Genomic DNA, 17,086 nt, shown 5'->3' with positions numbered 1-17,086 from the left:
ACTCTGAATCCGAGGCTTGGCTGACAACGAGGTTATTGGCGCATTATCACCACCTACTGTTCTGATTCAAACCCCTACACCGCATCAACAGACCTTCACAAAATAAAAGCATGTGAGCAACATGCGTTAACGCGCGTTAAAGAAAATATCGCCGTTAATAGTCTAATGAGTTAACGCGAAATTAACGCGTTAACTTGCCCAGCCCTAAATTTACTACATGCCACAACTTCCTTGGGGGGGGGGGTTGACAGGGCACCTCCCTTGTTGAATGGTAGGGGAAACACTGCGATGAATATTTATTGTAATGCAGCTTCATCCTAGCTAAGGCATGTGCAACTAACCTTAGCATTTGGGAACAGTGTAAACAGTTAATGGTTGAATCAGAACCTGTGCAACGCTTAGACTGAGTTATCTTCACATCTGGGAACAGTGAAAACAATAACGCTTGGATCATGACCTGTGAAAAAATGTGTATGATTTAAACAGGTATTATGTCTGTTGGGAGCAGCTAAGATTATAAAGTCTGACTGCAGCTGGGAGGAACGATATGCAGAAACGCTCCTTAGAGCATCTGGAATGCAGCAGCACACCACAGAGTTAAACGTCTGCAGTGTAGATGGTGAACAAAAACGGTGCGAGCACAGTTCCCTGAGGTGCTCCCGTGCTGCAGGTCAGCTTGTCAGAAACACAGCTCTGTGTCCTCACATACTGGGTCGACCAGTGAGGTGATCCAGTATCCACTGGGACAGGTGGTGGTCCACTCCTGACCGGTCCAGCTGGTCCTTCAGGAGTCCTGGTTAGATTGTGTTAAACGCTCTGGAGAAACCAAAGAACATGATCCTCACCGTGTTTCCAGGATTCTCTAGATGGTCCAGAAGGTCTTCATCAGGTGTGATGTTAGTGCTACCAGCCTGTAGCTGCTCAGGTCATTGGGGTGTGCGGTCTCTGGCACCGTCACCACACTAGAGGTTTTCCACAGCGGTGGTACTTTGCTCTATTTGATCCAAGTCCTCCCCATGAGGGTCACACAGTTCATCCCACATAGTGGAGCTGAAGCAGTCTCTGAGGGCTTCTTCTGCCTCCTCTGACCATCTCCTCACTCTGCGTGTTACCTCTGACTCCCTGATCACCAGTGGCTTGTAAACAGGCTGGAGATACATTAGATTGTGATCAGAAGAACTTAGGGCAGGGAGGGAGGTGAGGAGCTTTATGCTCTCAGCTCAGTGTCCTTTTGTGCAAAGTCTCTCTTTAACGTGTTCAGAACTACATCAGCGGTTATTAATAATCACAGCCACCCCCTCCTCGTACCACTGTCTCTGGTCCTGTTGGCTCTGATCATGTTGAAGCCATCGATGTTTACATCAGAGCAGGGTTGTATCAGGGCCAAACCAATGGAGGGGCTTTCCTTTTGAACATTTTCTTTTCGCTTAAGAATGTGTGAGAAATGGAGGAATTTGTCACAAAAAAATGCAGGCGATTGGTACGCTTGACGATGGATAAAACTTTCACAGACAGTCCCCGTGGCTCATGGACTGTGCTCGGCTGCAGGAAAAAACTAAAGGGGGGCTTTCTTTTTTTTTTTTTATAGGGTGCAAACTTATTGAGCAAACATTTTATTTGCTTCAGGCTGAACAGTGGCTCTGTGACCACTCCTACAGTGCTGTAAAAAAAAAATCCCAAAATAAAAAGTGTTTCTCATCTGGCTTATTTTGAACGCATTAGGCAGGAAAATAGCTTTGGGTGGGTTAACATTTTCATTTCATCTGGTGAGTTTTTAGAAGGAATTAATCAGAAAATTATATCAAAATACCATAGTTGTCGTGTTGTGGCAGAATACTCAAAACTTTTACATTTAAATAAAATGACATCTTGCTCTCATTTTATTACCATATTTTTCTAACTATAAAGGACACTTAAAGTCCTTACGTTTTCTCAAAAATGTATGGTGCGCCTTATAATCCGGTGTGCTGTATATTTGGACATAGACGCATTAAGCACATTGGACAAAGCCTAACATTTTGTTTTAAAAGCATGGCTGAAAAGTTCAATATCGAGTCATCAGCACTTTAGTGAAAAAAAAGGTAGCTCAACAAAGAACTGAGTTTTTGCAGCGGTTATAACAGTCATGTCATTTTATTCTAAATGTTTTCTAATGTTTCCTGCAGATGTTAAGGAGAAGCTGATTGTTAAAGAAGAAGCTTCTTTAGACCACAAACCTCGTGCTGACCTGCATGACCCAGACCAAATTAAAGGCAGAGAGCTTCCAGAAGAGAATCCATCAAGATACAAGATCATAGAGATGCTTCCATTTCTTCAAAGGCTGAAGACACCGAGGAGAATGAAGAAGACAGTGATGTAGAGCACCCTCTCTCTGAGCTGAAACACTTGTCAGACTCTGGATATAAGAAATGTTTGACAAAGAAGAATAAATGTAGGAAAGTTCACACAGGAGTTAAGCTTCGCTGCAAAGACTGTGGCAAAACATTTATGGGAAAATCAGCTTTAAACACACACATGAGAATCCACACAGGAAATAAGCCTTTCTGTTGTCATCTATGTGGACAAAGCTTTAGTCAAAAAGGAACTTTAAACACACACATGAGAATCCATACAGGACAGAAGCCTTTCTGTTGTGATCTATGTGGACAAAGCTTTAGTCAAAAAGGAACTTTAAACACACACATGAGAATCCATACAGGACAGAAGCCTTTCTGTTGTGATCAATGTGGACAAAGCTTTAGTCTCAAACATCATTTAAACAGACACACGAGAATCCATACAGGACAGAAGCCTTTCTGTTGTGATCAATGTGGACAAAGCTTTAGTCTGAAACATCATTTAAACAGACACATGAAGATCCATACAGGACAGAAGCCTTTCTGTTGTGATCTGTGTGGACAAAGCTTTAGTCGAAAAGAAAGTTTAAACACACACATGAGAACCCATACAGGAGAGAAGCCTTTCTGTTGTCATCTATGTAGACAAAGCTTTAGTCTCAAACATCATTTAAACACACACATGAGAAGCCATACAGGACAGAAGCCTTTCTGTTGTGATCTGTGTGGAAGAAGCTTTAGTCAAAAATCAAATTTAAACACACGCATGATAATCCATACAGGACAGAAGCCTTTCTGTTGTGATCAATGTGAAAAAAAGCTTTAGTCAAAAATCACATTTAAACACACACATGAGAATCCATACAGGGAAGAAGCCTTTCTGTTGTGATCTATGTGAAAAAAGATTTAGCGCCAAATCTAATTTAAACAAGCACAGGATAAACCTTACAATGCAAGACAAGGCAAATTTTTTTGTATAGTACATTTCAGTACAAGGACAACACAAGTGAAACTAAGAGCAAATATTAATGATTTTATAAACAATTGGACTACAAATTTAAACTAAAAGCAGTGATGACTGGCTGAAAGAGTGGAGTTGAAGCATGGATATAGTTCATCAATACATGCGTTATAGCTACCCACTGTGTCCTGCATCAGCAGGAACTTGCTTCCAAAGACATGGACCCAGATCTTCTGTTCTGAACACAGCTATCACTGCAGTTAACTTTGTGAAATCCAGAGCTTTGCAATCACGGCTGTTTGGTCAACTTTTCCCCAAATCTGGATGCTGAACATGACACACTGCTTTATCACCTGGAGGTGTGATGGTTGTCTCGTGGGAAAGTGTTGCAGAGTCTTTGAGCTTGTTTACAAGTGGAAGATGATCTTAGAGTTTGTCATCCATGCCTCCAAGAATAAACTGTGTGGAGAGAGACAGGCTCATCCTTCACACTAATTGTCAAGTGGTTATTGATGTCATTGATGAGTGGCTTGACTGTGTGTAACAAAGCCTAAATCAGATATTCATAAGAATGTTTTTGGTTTTCTACCAACAGTTTAAGATGTTTGTTGTGCTAAAGCTGAGCAATTTAAGAGTCTTTAATCTCGTAAATGGACCAAATAGGATTCACTGGATTTTCTTTCAGTCTTCTCAAAACTTATTTTATTGGAAGCTTGAATTTGTTATATTTGAAGAGAACATCCTGTGAAAGTATACCTTGAATAAATGTTTTCTGTGTTTCAAGTCTTAAAATCTTTATTTTTATTCCTTCAGAATATTAGTTAGTGATCGATCAATACAGGTTTTTGAGGGCAGATGCCGATTATTTTTACATCAGTTTATCCTCTATGTGCTGCCTATTTTTTTGGGCCTATTATTCAAGTCCATATTGCCTTTTATTTTTTTACATGATAAAAATGACACCGTTATTAAAAAAACATTGCAAAACTCTTAATTTTAATAAATAAACATTAACAAATCAAATAAAACATTGACAGTGGTTAGCAAATGGAGAGAGCAGCAAATGTCTGAGTTATTTATTTATATATATATATATATATATGTGTGTATGTATATGTACATAGTTCCCGAAGTGTTTAACTGTACAAAAGGCTGTTTTAAAAATGCTACCAGTATGAGGAATCTAAAGGGGTCCTTGGAAAAATGTTCTCGCTGCTAAGGGGGCCCTGGCCACGAAAAGTCTGAGAACCCCTGCATTAGTTCACTCAGATTTGGGCCTGATCTGTAGTAAGTAGCTGAAGCAGCCTGAAGCTGTGTGCAAGAATTTTTACTTCTGTTTTGTTTTTATTCAATTGAAGGAGATTTTGGCACACAGCAAAATAAAACAAAATAACCCCACAACATGATGCTACCAACCCATATTTCACAGTTGGGATAGTGTTCTCAGGCTTGAAAGCTTCTGCCTCCAAATATAACAATGGTCCTTAAGGCCAACCATCTCAGGTTTAGTGGTGTTAGACCACCTTTGTCCATGGGAGGGTTTGCAAACGTTGTCTGGCTTTTACCTGTTTTTTTCTGCCAGAGTAGCCTTTCAGCCCATGTCAGTAAAATACTTGTCTTGCTTTACATAATGAGACACTCTGACTAGCTTCAGCCAGCATCTTCACAAAGTCTTTTGCTTTTGTTCTTTGGTTGGTGTGCACATTTCAGGCCAATATACAGTCTCATTCTGGAGCGGTATGATGGCAGGACTTTCAGGCAATTAGAAATTACACCCAAGATGAGCCAGACTTGTGCAAGTCCATAATTCTCGTCCTGATATCTTGGCTGATTTCTTTTGACCGTCCCATTAGAAAACATCATTTAGATAAGAACTCTTTAGCCAAAGCGGGAATGTTGTCCGAATAATGCAGTCATTAGGGAAGGAAGTAGGAAAGAAGCCTATATGCTTCCCGTCATAGTTCCTTTAGCATAGTCTCTTACCGGTGCTAAGGAGCTATAAGGAATCCCACAATCCTTTGCATGACATGACGTATGTTGTGAAGCCAGAAATAGAGCAGCAGAAATAAAACAACTTAAAACAGCTGAAAACATTAGTTGTGCAGAAGCAGCCAAGAAGGTTCTGGAAGGAAAAAGAATAATTCAAGAAGGTTCACAGATTCATCAGAGTGCAAGACCAGAGCAAAACCAAACAGTTATGTAAGGACTGGATATTGCAGTGGATAAATTAATTCTATTTATGGCTTATGTTACCTGTACTGATCAAGTGGAAGTAAACACTGAATTATTGTGAAAGGGGCAGAAAAATAATTTTCTGCAAAGGATCTTTCTTTAAACTAATAAATAAAAAGCTTGAGACTGATGGTAAAACAGTGGGAGGGAGAATATGATTCTCTTTCAGTGGAATGCTAGGAGCTTAATAAGTAATGGCCAAGAGTTTAAAGGCTACATAAATTATTTGAAAAATAAACCCGATATTACTTGTGTGCAATAAACGTGGCTTAAAACAGAATTAGATTTTGTGGTAAAGGGATATGATAGTGTATGAAGGGACTGGGAACAGGGAAGTGGGGGTGGATGCATTATCTTTATAAAACAGGGAGTTCACTATAGATTTCTAGGAAAAGGGGGAAAAAATAGAATGGATAGCTGTAGAAAGTTGGATTAAAAGTGGAAATATTAAAATACTTAATTTTTATAATCCTTGTAAAAAACTTTGTTTTGAAGAAATGAGTGAATTGATTGAAAATATAAATGGAAAGGTCATTTGTTGTGAAGACTTTAATGCTCACAGAACGCTTTGTGATAGTAGTAATGATTCTAATGGAGAGGTGATAGAAGAAATAATGGATATAAAGAACTTGGTTTGTATTAATGATGGAAGTGGTACCAGAATTTATATTAGGAAGGGATCAGAATCAGCAATAGATCTTACATTAGTGTCTAAGGATATTGCAGGAATCAGTAATTGGAAAGTTTTAAAAGATTTAACCATAGGAAGTGATCATTATCCAATACTAATAAAAGTGGGTTGTGAGGTAGGACAAAATTATATTGAAGGTATAGAGATGGGTTTTTGCAAATGCTCATTGGGAAAAATAAAAGAGAATTAATGATGAAGAAATGCAAAAGTTTGATATTAATTTGGATGTTGAGAATATAAATGTTTCTGTTTGTGAAGCCATCTTAGTTACAGTTTGACAATCTATCCAAAGAAAAAAAGGAAGCGGGAAGAAGAAAATTGTTCCATGGTAGACAAAAGATTATGACTGTGCGATTAAATCTCAAAATAAAGTGTTTAGAATGTTAAAGAAAATTCAGAATTTTCCGTATTTTATTGAATATAAAAGGTCACAAGCTATAGTCAAAAGAACTGTAAAATGTGCAAAAAGAGTTTACTAGCAATCGTTTTGTGAGTCAGTTGGTACAGAAACAAACATTTCAAATATCTGGGGGAATGATAACTTGGAAAGAAAATAAAATGGACATTTCATTATTTGCTGATGATGATAAATTGTTGGGTATATGGTTGAATGAACGGCTTACTTGGAAAGTTCATATTGAAATGATGATTGATAAATGTAAAAGAGTTATAAATGTTAAGAGATGTTTGGTTGGGACTGAATAGGGAGCTGAGAGGAAAGCATTGAAATCCATTTATACAGGTTAAATTAGGTCTGTCTTTGATTATGGATGTATTGCTTTTGGTTCAGCATCAGTTTTATTACTTAAAAAATTGGATATTGTTCAGCATCAAGCATTGGGACTATGCACAGGGGCCTTAAGAACAACACCAACATCAGCATTACAAATAGAAATGGGAGAAATGCCACTACAATTGAGGAGATTACAATTACTTTCCACTTACTGGTTTCAGTTAAAAAATCATTGTGAAATTCATGTAAGGAAATTTTAAAACCATGTTGGGAAAAAGGGAAGAAGAAATTACATTTTTTTGGATGGATAGCAGATTCTAATATAACAGATCTTGAATTATCTCAAATAAATGTCAGTAAAACAGTTATTAGATCATTAATTCATCCATCTATGTTGCCTGAAATTGATACGGATTTAACTTTGTTGTATAAACAGAAATACAAAGAGGATATTTCAGATTCAAGTATGGTTCAAAAATAAATAAATGAAGAATATTATGGATATGTAAAAAATTTTACGGATGCTTCTAAAGATTCAAATAATCGGAATGGTTTTTCGTTTGTCCCCTCCCTGGGCTGCCACCTTACCGTGGTGGAGGGGTTTGAGTGTCCCAATGATCCTAGGAGCTATGCTGTCAGGGGCTTTAAGCCCCTAGTAGGGTCACCCAAGGCAGACAGGTCCTAGGTGAGGGACCAGACAAAGCGCAGCCCAAAATGCCCTTATGATGAGTACAATTATTGGACCTCGTGTTCCCTCGCCCGGACGCGGGTCACCGGGGCCCCACTCTGGAGCCAGGCCTGGAGGTGGGGCACGTTGGCGAGCGTCTGGTGGCCGGGCTTTTGCCCATGGAGCTCAGATTACCCACCCTTTTTGGAGTCCTTGGAAGGGGTACTGGAGAGTGCCCCTCCTGGGGACTCCCTCGTTTTGCTGGGGGTTTTCAACGCTCACGTGGGCAATGACAGTGGGACCTGGAGGGGCGTGGTTGGGAGGAATGGCCCACCTGATCTGAACTCGAGTGCTGTTTTGTTGTTGGACTTCTGTGCTCGTCATGGATTGTCCATCACAAACACCATGTTCAGGCATAAGGGTGTCCATATGTGCTCTTGGCACCAGGACACCCTAGGTCGCAGTTCAATGAACGACTTTGTTGTCGTTTCATCTGATCTGCGGCCGTACGTCTTGGACACTCGGGTGAAGAGAGGGGCGGAGCTCTCCACCGACCACTACCTGGTGGTGAGTTGGCTCCGATGGCGGGGGAGGAAGCCGGTCCGACCGGGCAGGCCCAAACGTACTGTGAGGGTTTGCTGGGAACGTCTGGCGGAGTCCCCTGTGAGGCGGAGCTTTAACTCCCACCTCCGGGAGAACTTTAAACACGTCCCGAGGGAGGCGGGGGACATTGAGTCTGAATGGACCATGTTCCGCGCCTCTATTGTTGAGGCGGCTAGTCGGAGCTGTGGCCGCAAGGTTGTCGGTGCATGTTGCGGCGGCAACCCTCGAACCCGCTGGTGGACACCAGCGGTGAGGGAAGCCGTCAAGCTGAAGAAGGAGTCCTATCGGGCTTTTTTGGCCTGTGGGACTCCGGAAGCAGCTGATGTGTACCGGCAGTCGAAGCGGCAGGCGGCTCGGCTGGTCGCCGAGGCAAAAACTCGGGCGTGGGAAGAGTTCGGAGAGGCCATGGAGAAAGACTTCCGTACGGCTTCGAAATGATTCTGGTCCACTATCCGGCGTCTCAGGAGGGGGAAGCAGTGCAGTACCAACACTGTTTACAGTGGGGGTGGTGTGCTGCTGACCTCGACTCGGGACGTCGTGTTTCGGTGGGCGGAATACTTCGAAGACCTCCTTAATCCCACCAACACGTCTTCCATTGCGGAAGCAGAGCCTGAGGACTCTGGGTCAGGTTCTCCCATCTCTGGTGCTGAGGTTGCCGAGGTTGTTAAAAAGCTCCTCGGTGGCAGGGCCCCGGGGGTGGATGAGATTCGCCCTGAGTACCTTAAGGCTCTGGATGTTGTGGGGCTGTGTTGGTTAACGCGGCTCTGCAACATTGCGTGGACATCGGGGGCAGTTCCCCTGGATTGGCAGACTGGGGTGGTGGTCCCCCTATTTAAAAAGGGGGACCGGAGGGTGTGTTCCAACTACAGAGGAATCACACTCTTAAGCCTCCCTGGTAAGGTCTATTCAGGGGTTCTGGAAAGGAGGGTCCGTCGGATAGTCGAATCTCAGTGTGGTTTTCGTCCTGGCCGTGGAACACTGGACCAACTCTATACCCTCAGCAGGATTCTGGAGGGGGCATGAGAGTTTGCCCAACCAGTCTACATGTGTTTTGTGGATCTGGAGAAGGCATTCGACCGTGTCCCCCGAAGGGGTTCTTTGGGGGGTACTCCGGGAGTATGGAGTACCGGACCCTTTAATAAGGGCTGTCAGGTCTCTGTACGACCGGTGTCAGAGTCTGGTCCACATTGCCGGCAGTAAGTCGGACTCGTTTCCGGGGAGAGTTGGACTCCGCCAAGGTTGCCCTTTGTCATCGATTCTGTTCATAACTTTTATGGACAGAATTTCTAGGCGCAGCCAAGGTGTTGAGGGGATCCGTTTTGGTGGCCTTAGGATTGCGTCTCTGCTATTCGCGGATGACGTGGTCCTATTGGCTTCATCAGGGCGTGATCTACAGCTCTCATTGGAGCGGTTCGCAGCCGAGTGCGAAGCGGCCGGGATGAAAATCAGTGCCTCCAAATCCGAGACCATGGTCTTGAACCGGAAAAGGGTAGAGTGCCTTCTCCGGGTTGGGGAGGATGTGCTGCCCCTAGTGGAGGAGTTCAAGTATCTTGGGGTCTTGTTCACGAATGAGGGGAAGATGGAGCGGGAGATCGACAGGCGGATTGGTGCAGCGTCTGCTGTGAACCAGATGCCCGAGCCACCAGTTGAGGTGGCTCGGGCATCTGGTTAGGATGCCTCCTGGACGCCTCCCTGGTGAGGTGTTCCGGGCACGTCCCACCGGGAGGAGGCCCATGGGAAGACCCAGGACACGCTGGAGGGACTATGTCTCTTGGCTGGCCTGGGAACACCTTGGGATTCCTCCGGAGGAGCTGGCCCAAGTGGCTGGGGAGAGAGACGTCTGGGCCTCCCTACTGAAGCTGCTACCCCCGCGATCCGGAAGAAGACGGACGGACGGACGGCACAAGTATTTGAAGTGATAACTGTCCAGTAATATTTTCAATAAATGTAAAAATAGATACATAAGAAAGGCCTATTCATAAGAAATAAAGTTAATGTTTGAAAAAGCTCATTGGGAAAATTTTAAAGAAATATGCAACATATCAGCAGAATCAATTACAATGAAGGCAGATAATGAGGAATGTACTTCTGACGTCACTCATCTAATTTTAAATGCAGCATTAAATAATATACCGTATAAGTCAGCCTGAGGAAAACAGAAAACAGTGCCTTGGTGGAATGATGAATGTACAAAAGCAATTAAAAAATGAAATAGAGCAATGAGAATGTTAAGGAAAAATTTGAGCCATGAAAACTTGATTAGTTATCAGAGGGCTCAGGCCTGAAGAGTTATTAAGAGTAGTAAACGGAACGCATGGAGGAATTATTGTTCTACTATAGGAGGAAAAGTTAAAATAGGAGAGGCTTGATCAATGTTAAAGAAAATGAGTGGGAAGAAAGTATTTGTTAAACTGTCAGTTTTATAGGATGAAGGAATAATTGCAATAACAAAGCTAATGTTTTAGGAAAGAAATTTGCTAGTGTGCATAGTGGTGATCATTTAGATAATATTCATAGAAACATATGGAGAAGATTTTTGATGAAAACAGAGATGTATTTATTCCTAAAGAATGTGACGAAAATACATGAGATGACAGAAATCAATATGAATGAATTAAAAATAGTGTTGAAGGGAATTAGAAATAGTGCAGCAGGAGAAGATAAGTTAAGTTACATCATGTTTCAGAAATTACCCGAGAAAGTACTTAAGATAATGTTACAGTTACTTAATAAAATATAGAAAGAAGATAAATTTCCACATTGGATATGATTCATGCTACATTATCTGATAAGGTAGGTGGCAGTATGCACCTAAAAGTCATGGATGCAATCTGCCATTAAGTAAAAGAAGAAGAAGAAGACTTTTGACTTTTAACAAAACTTTAATTACAAAAGGCCAAACAATTAAACAATTGAGTTAAAACCAAGTGTCATTTACATAAAATTCTTAAATAATAAGGTTGTTAAATTGAAGTTCTTTTCTTTCAGACACTTCACATAAAATTTTTTTAAAACCCCACAACTGCATAAAATCCTCCATGTTCTGCGTGGCTCTGTGGAAGTGAAACTCCAGCCTAATAGGGTAGTTCATTGTTATTGTTTTGAGGCGGGTTTTTCGCGCATGCGCGGCGGACTGGTAGGCAAAAGGCGAACACAATGGCGGACGCAAACAGAGAAACTGACGAGTTCTCCGCGTATTTTTCTTCTTTAGATAACGTACTACAAGATCGTTTTAAGAGTAAGTTGATGGTTGATGGTATCAGATTGCCAGATCCACACAGCAAAAGCCTTAAGGGACGGAGCGAGTCTGTGAAATGCTGGCCAAGCGCTCCGTACCATGACATATACAGCTGCCTTATAAACACGGCAGGCCAGTACAGACAGAGAGCACGAAAGCCATGAAACCACTGGACGGCTACAATTATTTTAAATCGGGAAAAAGGCTCCAGCAACGCCCGCGACGCCATGAGGGATTAATCGGTCAGAAAATGGATGGATGGATGGATGGATGGCTGTTGTTCACTAGGCATGGCAAGATTCACCGATGCGTGTCGGAACATCGGAACGACCTGTTGGATACGGTTGCATCGATTTGCAAACGTCTGCATCGGTAAAAACCGCACATAAACTCGAGATGCATCGTATCAAAACTACCTGCATCGATACAAACTGATTATTATCTTCTATTATTATAACTTTTTAGAAACGTGTCTTTGAGTTTTAGTTGCGTTTCTTTCCATCCCTGTTGCCTACTGCGTGCATGCTAGTCTCTCTGCCACTCAAGTCTCGCCCGAAGCCTCGCGCGAGTAGGAGGGTCTAAACTTGCTTTCGAAGAGGACAGAGGCGGCAAGCTAGAAACCACGTTAGCATGGAGGAAAACGAAACAGAGAGAATACATTCGGTTACGCGCTTTAGGTCAACGGTATGGAAAGACTTTGGCTTCTACAAACGAGATGGAGAGTTGGACAAGACAATGGCCATATGTAAACACTGCAGAACAGAGGTACGATATACAGGCAGCACAACAAATATGTCGCAACATCTGAAGCGGCACCACAGTACAGTAGTTCAGTCCCCGGAGACGTCAGCTAGCAGTGCTACTCCAACAACTTCACGTGAGCCACGAATACCTCATTTTTTTCAAGCGCCACTTGCAAGCAATTCTGCCCGGGCGAATTCTATCACGGACGCCTTATCTTTCTTCCTCTGCAAAGGCATCCAACCGTACAACATTACAGCAAACGAGGGATTCAAATACCTGCTTGAAGTGTTGGAGCCAAGGTATAGCATACCAGACAGAAGGGTGTTTTCGGACCGAATAGTTCCTGCGCTTTACGAGAAAGTGAAAGTGGATGTTCTCAGCTCAATGGGTCGTGCACAGAGGGTGTCAATAACGGTTGATGGTTGGACCTCCTGTGCCACTGATTCTTACATTACTGTTACGGCACACTACGTGAACGAAGAGTGGGACATGCAGTCTCACGTCCTGCAAACGCGAGTGTTTAATGAGTCTCACACTGGGGTCAACTTGGCTGCGTTGCTGCAAGATGTACTTCGCGAGTGGAACCTCGGAGAAAAAAAACCTGCCTTGGTGACAGACAACGCAAGAAACATGCTAGTGGCAGGGGCTGGCGCAGAGATAACACCCCATGTCCGATGCGTAGCCCACACATTAAACTTGGCCTCGCAAAAGGCACTGAAGGTGGACAGGGTGTCCGAATTGTTGGTGAAGGTGAGGAAGGTTGTTGCATACTTCCATAAAAGCCCACAAGCTGCTGAGGTTTTGAGGAAAATTCAGTCCCAGCTACGCCTACCCAACCACAAACTTATTCACGATGTCTGTACAAGATGGAACAGCTCTGTGGACATGCTGGAGAGATTCTGGGAGCAACATCCTGCTCTGTTGAACGCTATGCTGTCGAGAAGGATCAGGAGGGGAGAGGGCCTGTTAGCAGTGAATGAGGACGACATGACTCTGATCCAGGAAATCATCAAGCTGATGTCCCCTGTCAAAGTGGCCACCACACTTTTGAGTGAAGAAAAAAGCCCAACCATCTCAATGATCGCCCCAATACAAGCCAAACTCCACAAACACTTCTCCGAAGACAACACTGACCTGCCAATCATTGCAGATATGAAGCAGCGCTTCAGACAAGATTTTTTTGATCGTTACTTGGATCTCCAAGAACTCCTCTACAATGCATCGGGCCTTGATCCCAGATTCAAAGACCTGGCTTTCCTTGATGTGGACTCCAGAGACCTCATCTTCATGAAAATAACATCTGAGGTGGTGAAGATGAACGAGCAGGTAATTTATTGACTTTTTTTCCTTTTACTTTAGGCCTATAGAATGTGACCACCTCCCTCCCTGTCTCTGTCTCTGTCTCTGTCACTCACTCACTCACTCACTCAAACACACACACACACACACACACACACACACACAATAGATCTCTACATTTTTATGTTCAATTTGTCTGTATAATATGTACAGTGTTATGTTTGATTTGGAGTCTGGTCAAATGCTATTATATTCTGTGCTAAGACTTGTTATTTACATTTTGACAACAAAATACTCTTTTTGATTTGGATTGTCAGACAGGAGACAGTGCTGCACTGTATGAAGGAGAGGCAGATGAGGGAGGCAGCGACGGAAGCCCCAGCAGGGAACGGAGAGGTGTGTGTTGACTGTGTATGAGTAATTGACTGTTCATTAACAGAGACAAAAAATACTTATTTATTGGTCCATGGGCATGGAGATAATCTTTTAAATACAGCACAACAGATGTTGACTCGTATGTTATCATTGTTAAACAGTGTGTAGTCTTGTGTTGTGTTGACTGCTCATATTGTTCAATATACTAATAGTCTTGTACATGTCTTCCTTAGATGATGATGCCTCGCCCTCTCCTAAAAAGAAGACTGCCATGGACCAGCTGTTTGGAGAGTTCATCACCACAAGAACGCCATTGAAGACCATGAGGGAGAAAGCTAAGGATGAAATTTTAAAATACAGAGAGAGAGATTCCTTAGAACTAGGCGGTGATGTGTTGCAGTGGTGGAAAGGGCAGGTGGACCTGCCACTCCTTTCAGCTTTAGCTAAGGATTACTTGTCCATTCCAGCAACTAGTGTGAGCTCTGAGCGTGTCTTTAGCAGTGCAGGGAATATTGTCACTGCCCAACGTAGTCTCCTGCACCCTGACCATGTTGATCAATTGATCTTTCTTAAAAATAATTTGAAAAAGACCCATCTGGGTTAAATGTTGGGATTCACTTGTCTTAATTTACATATGGGGAACTGTTACTCCCTTGTTATGATCATTTGTTCAGAATGATTAATCATTTTACAGAGGCACAGAGGTAATGAGTATACCACTTTTGAAACGTAACATTTTGAACTATATTTCAATAAGTAGACATGTTATTTTCAAAATGTGCACTGAGTAAATGGAAAATGACATTTCAGTTAGATTATTAACCTTAGTTTGCTCTTCAGATATTGTATGCACATTTTGGACATACCATTTTTACCTATGCACATTTTGGAAATTACTTGTGTGCCTATTAGAATATTGTTCAAAATGTTGCTTTTCAAATGGGGTGTACTTGTCAATGGTGTGCATTGTATATTTGGGGGAAAATGCGATGTGTCCCTGTGTTAAGTTTTTCTTTTAGTTTTTATAATAGATGGAATATCCTGGCCTGCACCTTTTGTATAAGGGCATTTTATTTGTTTTACCTCATGTATAAACTTCAAGCACTTTTTTAAAGGCTTAACTGGAAAATGTGCCTTTGTGCCTTTGCTTTAATTGTTGGACAACATGCACTTCAGAGAAATCTTATTTTTGTTTGAAGTTTACACTTATAAAGTTTCAGAGAGACAATCACTCTCTAATTTGCACTTCCTTTGTTTCAAAATAAAAGGCACAGTTAGCTTGCGTGCCATAACTTGAACTATGTAGTCCATGGTGTACTTTTCTTCTGCATTGCATCGCATCGTATCGCACTGTATCGCAGCATTTTAAATTTAGATCGTTCTGTATCACACCGGATCGCAGGAGGTTGGAGAATCGTATCGAATCTTATCACTAGAAATTCCATGAATCGTGAATGTATCGAATCGTTGGCTGTGTATCGAGATGTGTATCGTATCGCCTTGGTGGTGAAGATTCCCATCCCTATTGTTCACACATGTTTGTGCAACAGCACAAAGCGGCGTCGGACACAGGCCGCGTCTCAGCAGAGGCCCGGTAGGTTAAAAAAAAAATTTTCACTACGGATTATTTAGGTGTTTTTGTCTTGTTAAAATGGGTGGCGGTGTCGGCGACATTGCAGCGTAAACACAGAAATACTAGCGCCCGTGAACCGGGGCGTAATAGCAGCAGCAGCGGCTGTAGCCCCTGCTGCTAGCTGCTGCTAGCCGCCCCGGCCCGGCCCGTGTAGCCGCCCCGGCCCGTGTAGCCGGGCCGGGGCGGCTACACGGGCCGGCGCCCCGGCCCAGCCCGTGTAGTGTTTACGCAGCAGCCGCTGGCTGCTGCTGCAGCCCGTGAACTGGCAGAGCAGCCGCTGCCTGCTCCGCCGCTGCTGCTTGGCTGCTGCTGCTACCGCTTCTACGGCCCGTGTAGCGATCTGTGTACCCTCCGCCGCTATTTAAGTAGAACAATGACTAGAGCAGAATTAAGTTGTATTTACCGGAGATGAAGTGTAGACTGCAAATTCTGTCGTAGTACGATGCCCCCCCAGTCCATTGGGAGTGTCTGCCTGCGCTCTTTTCATTGAAAATATCCATTTCTTTCTTCGTCCTTCCTCCTTTGGAAAACGACAGAAACGTACATCCAACGATTTGGAATGCCTCTCTGTGCAACCTGGAGCACAACAAGTCGTAGGCATTGCTTAGATTCCATAAATAAACAAACTAAAAGTACGCTCTAAATCACCCGTTTTGTCATGTAGTAGACGAGAACAGTACTGTTTTCTGCCTACCAGCGGGACCCGGATGTAGCGCTGACGTCACGCGGGACGTCACACGTGAACTACCCTATTCTGGCTTTAACATTGCACTTCCACAGAGCGACAGCATCAAGGTGAGGTCCTCCCTGCAGTCTGTCTCTACGAGACAAATAAATAGCCATCTTTGCCTCACTGATTAAAAAGTTTAAAAGTCTGGCCTTTGCCTTATTACTTTTATTTTGGCACACTCCTCCAATAAATAAAGAAGTAGTAAAAACAGTACCAAAAAGACTAAAAACATTTGTTAAAAGGCTAAAAATGGTCTTTAGTCTGTTACAGTCCGTAAAAACATGAAAAACATTTTCAGACAGACTGTAGAAAGGACACTCATTTAAAACAGCCCGATTAATAACGGATAAAAAAGAGTTTGTGGTGATGGCACCGTGTAAAATCCTCCATTGGAGATCACCAGTTCTCTTTTTAATTGGAGGCTTATATAAAGTCCTCCACTGGGGTGCTCTACCAGCAAGTTTATCAGTCCATATACAAACTGCGCGGTTCTCGAGGTGTCTTTGATTCATTGCTTTTAGAAGAAGAAGAAGAAGAAGAAGAAGAAATTAAGAGGATTTAGTATTTGTAAATTAATATTATAGATGTAGATATATAGATATATAAATATGAATATCTTTAGGAATAGGGCCATTCTGACACACACTCCTCACCAGTTGGTGGCGGTAATGCACATCGAAAAGATGTTTGCCAACCGCCAATAAACTCAAGAAGAAGAAGAAGAAGAAGAAGAAGAAGAAGAAGACATTTCCGGACACACTGGATTGAATAGATCATTATTTTTGATAGGTAAACATCAGACAGGGAAATGTGACTGTGGGGAAGATGAGACTGTGGAACATGT

The 17,086-nt window shown here is 42.7% G+C and overlaps 1 protein-coding gene and 1 pseudogene across 1 annotated transcript; both read left to right on the top strand.

Moving 5' to 3' along the window:
- Window positions 1-866: 866 nt before the first annotated feature.
- LOC118557970 lies at window positions 867-3,193 on the top strand (annotated as a pseudogene).
- Window positions 3,194-12,253: 9,060 nt separating this feature from the next.
- LOC118557969 (zinc finger BED domain-containing protein 1-like) lies at window positions 12,254-14,483 on the top strand. The gene is made up of 4 exons (XM_036128506.1): window positions 12,254-12,338; window positions 12,438-13,531; window positions 13,822-13,900; window positions 14,113-14,483. The coding sequence occupies exons 1-4, from the start codon at window positions 12,254-12,256 to the stop codon at window positions 14,481-14,483; spliced, it is 1,629 nt and encodes a 542-aa protein (XP_035984399.1).
- Window positions 14,484-17,086: the final 2,603 nt, after the last annotated feature.

Source organism: Fundulus heteroclitus, chromosome 24 (genome assembly GCF_011125445.2).
Source record: "Fundulus heteroclitus isolate FHET01 chromosome 24, MU-UCD_Fhet_4.1, whole genome shotgun sequence".
NCBI lineage: Eukaryota > Metazoa > Chordata > Actinopteri > Cyprinodontiformes > Fundulidae > Fundulus > Fundulus heteroclitus.
The sequence above is the reverse complement of the archived record's forward strand: the minus strand, read 5'-3'. Positions and strand labels throughout refer to the sequence as shown.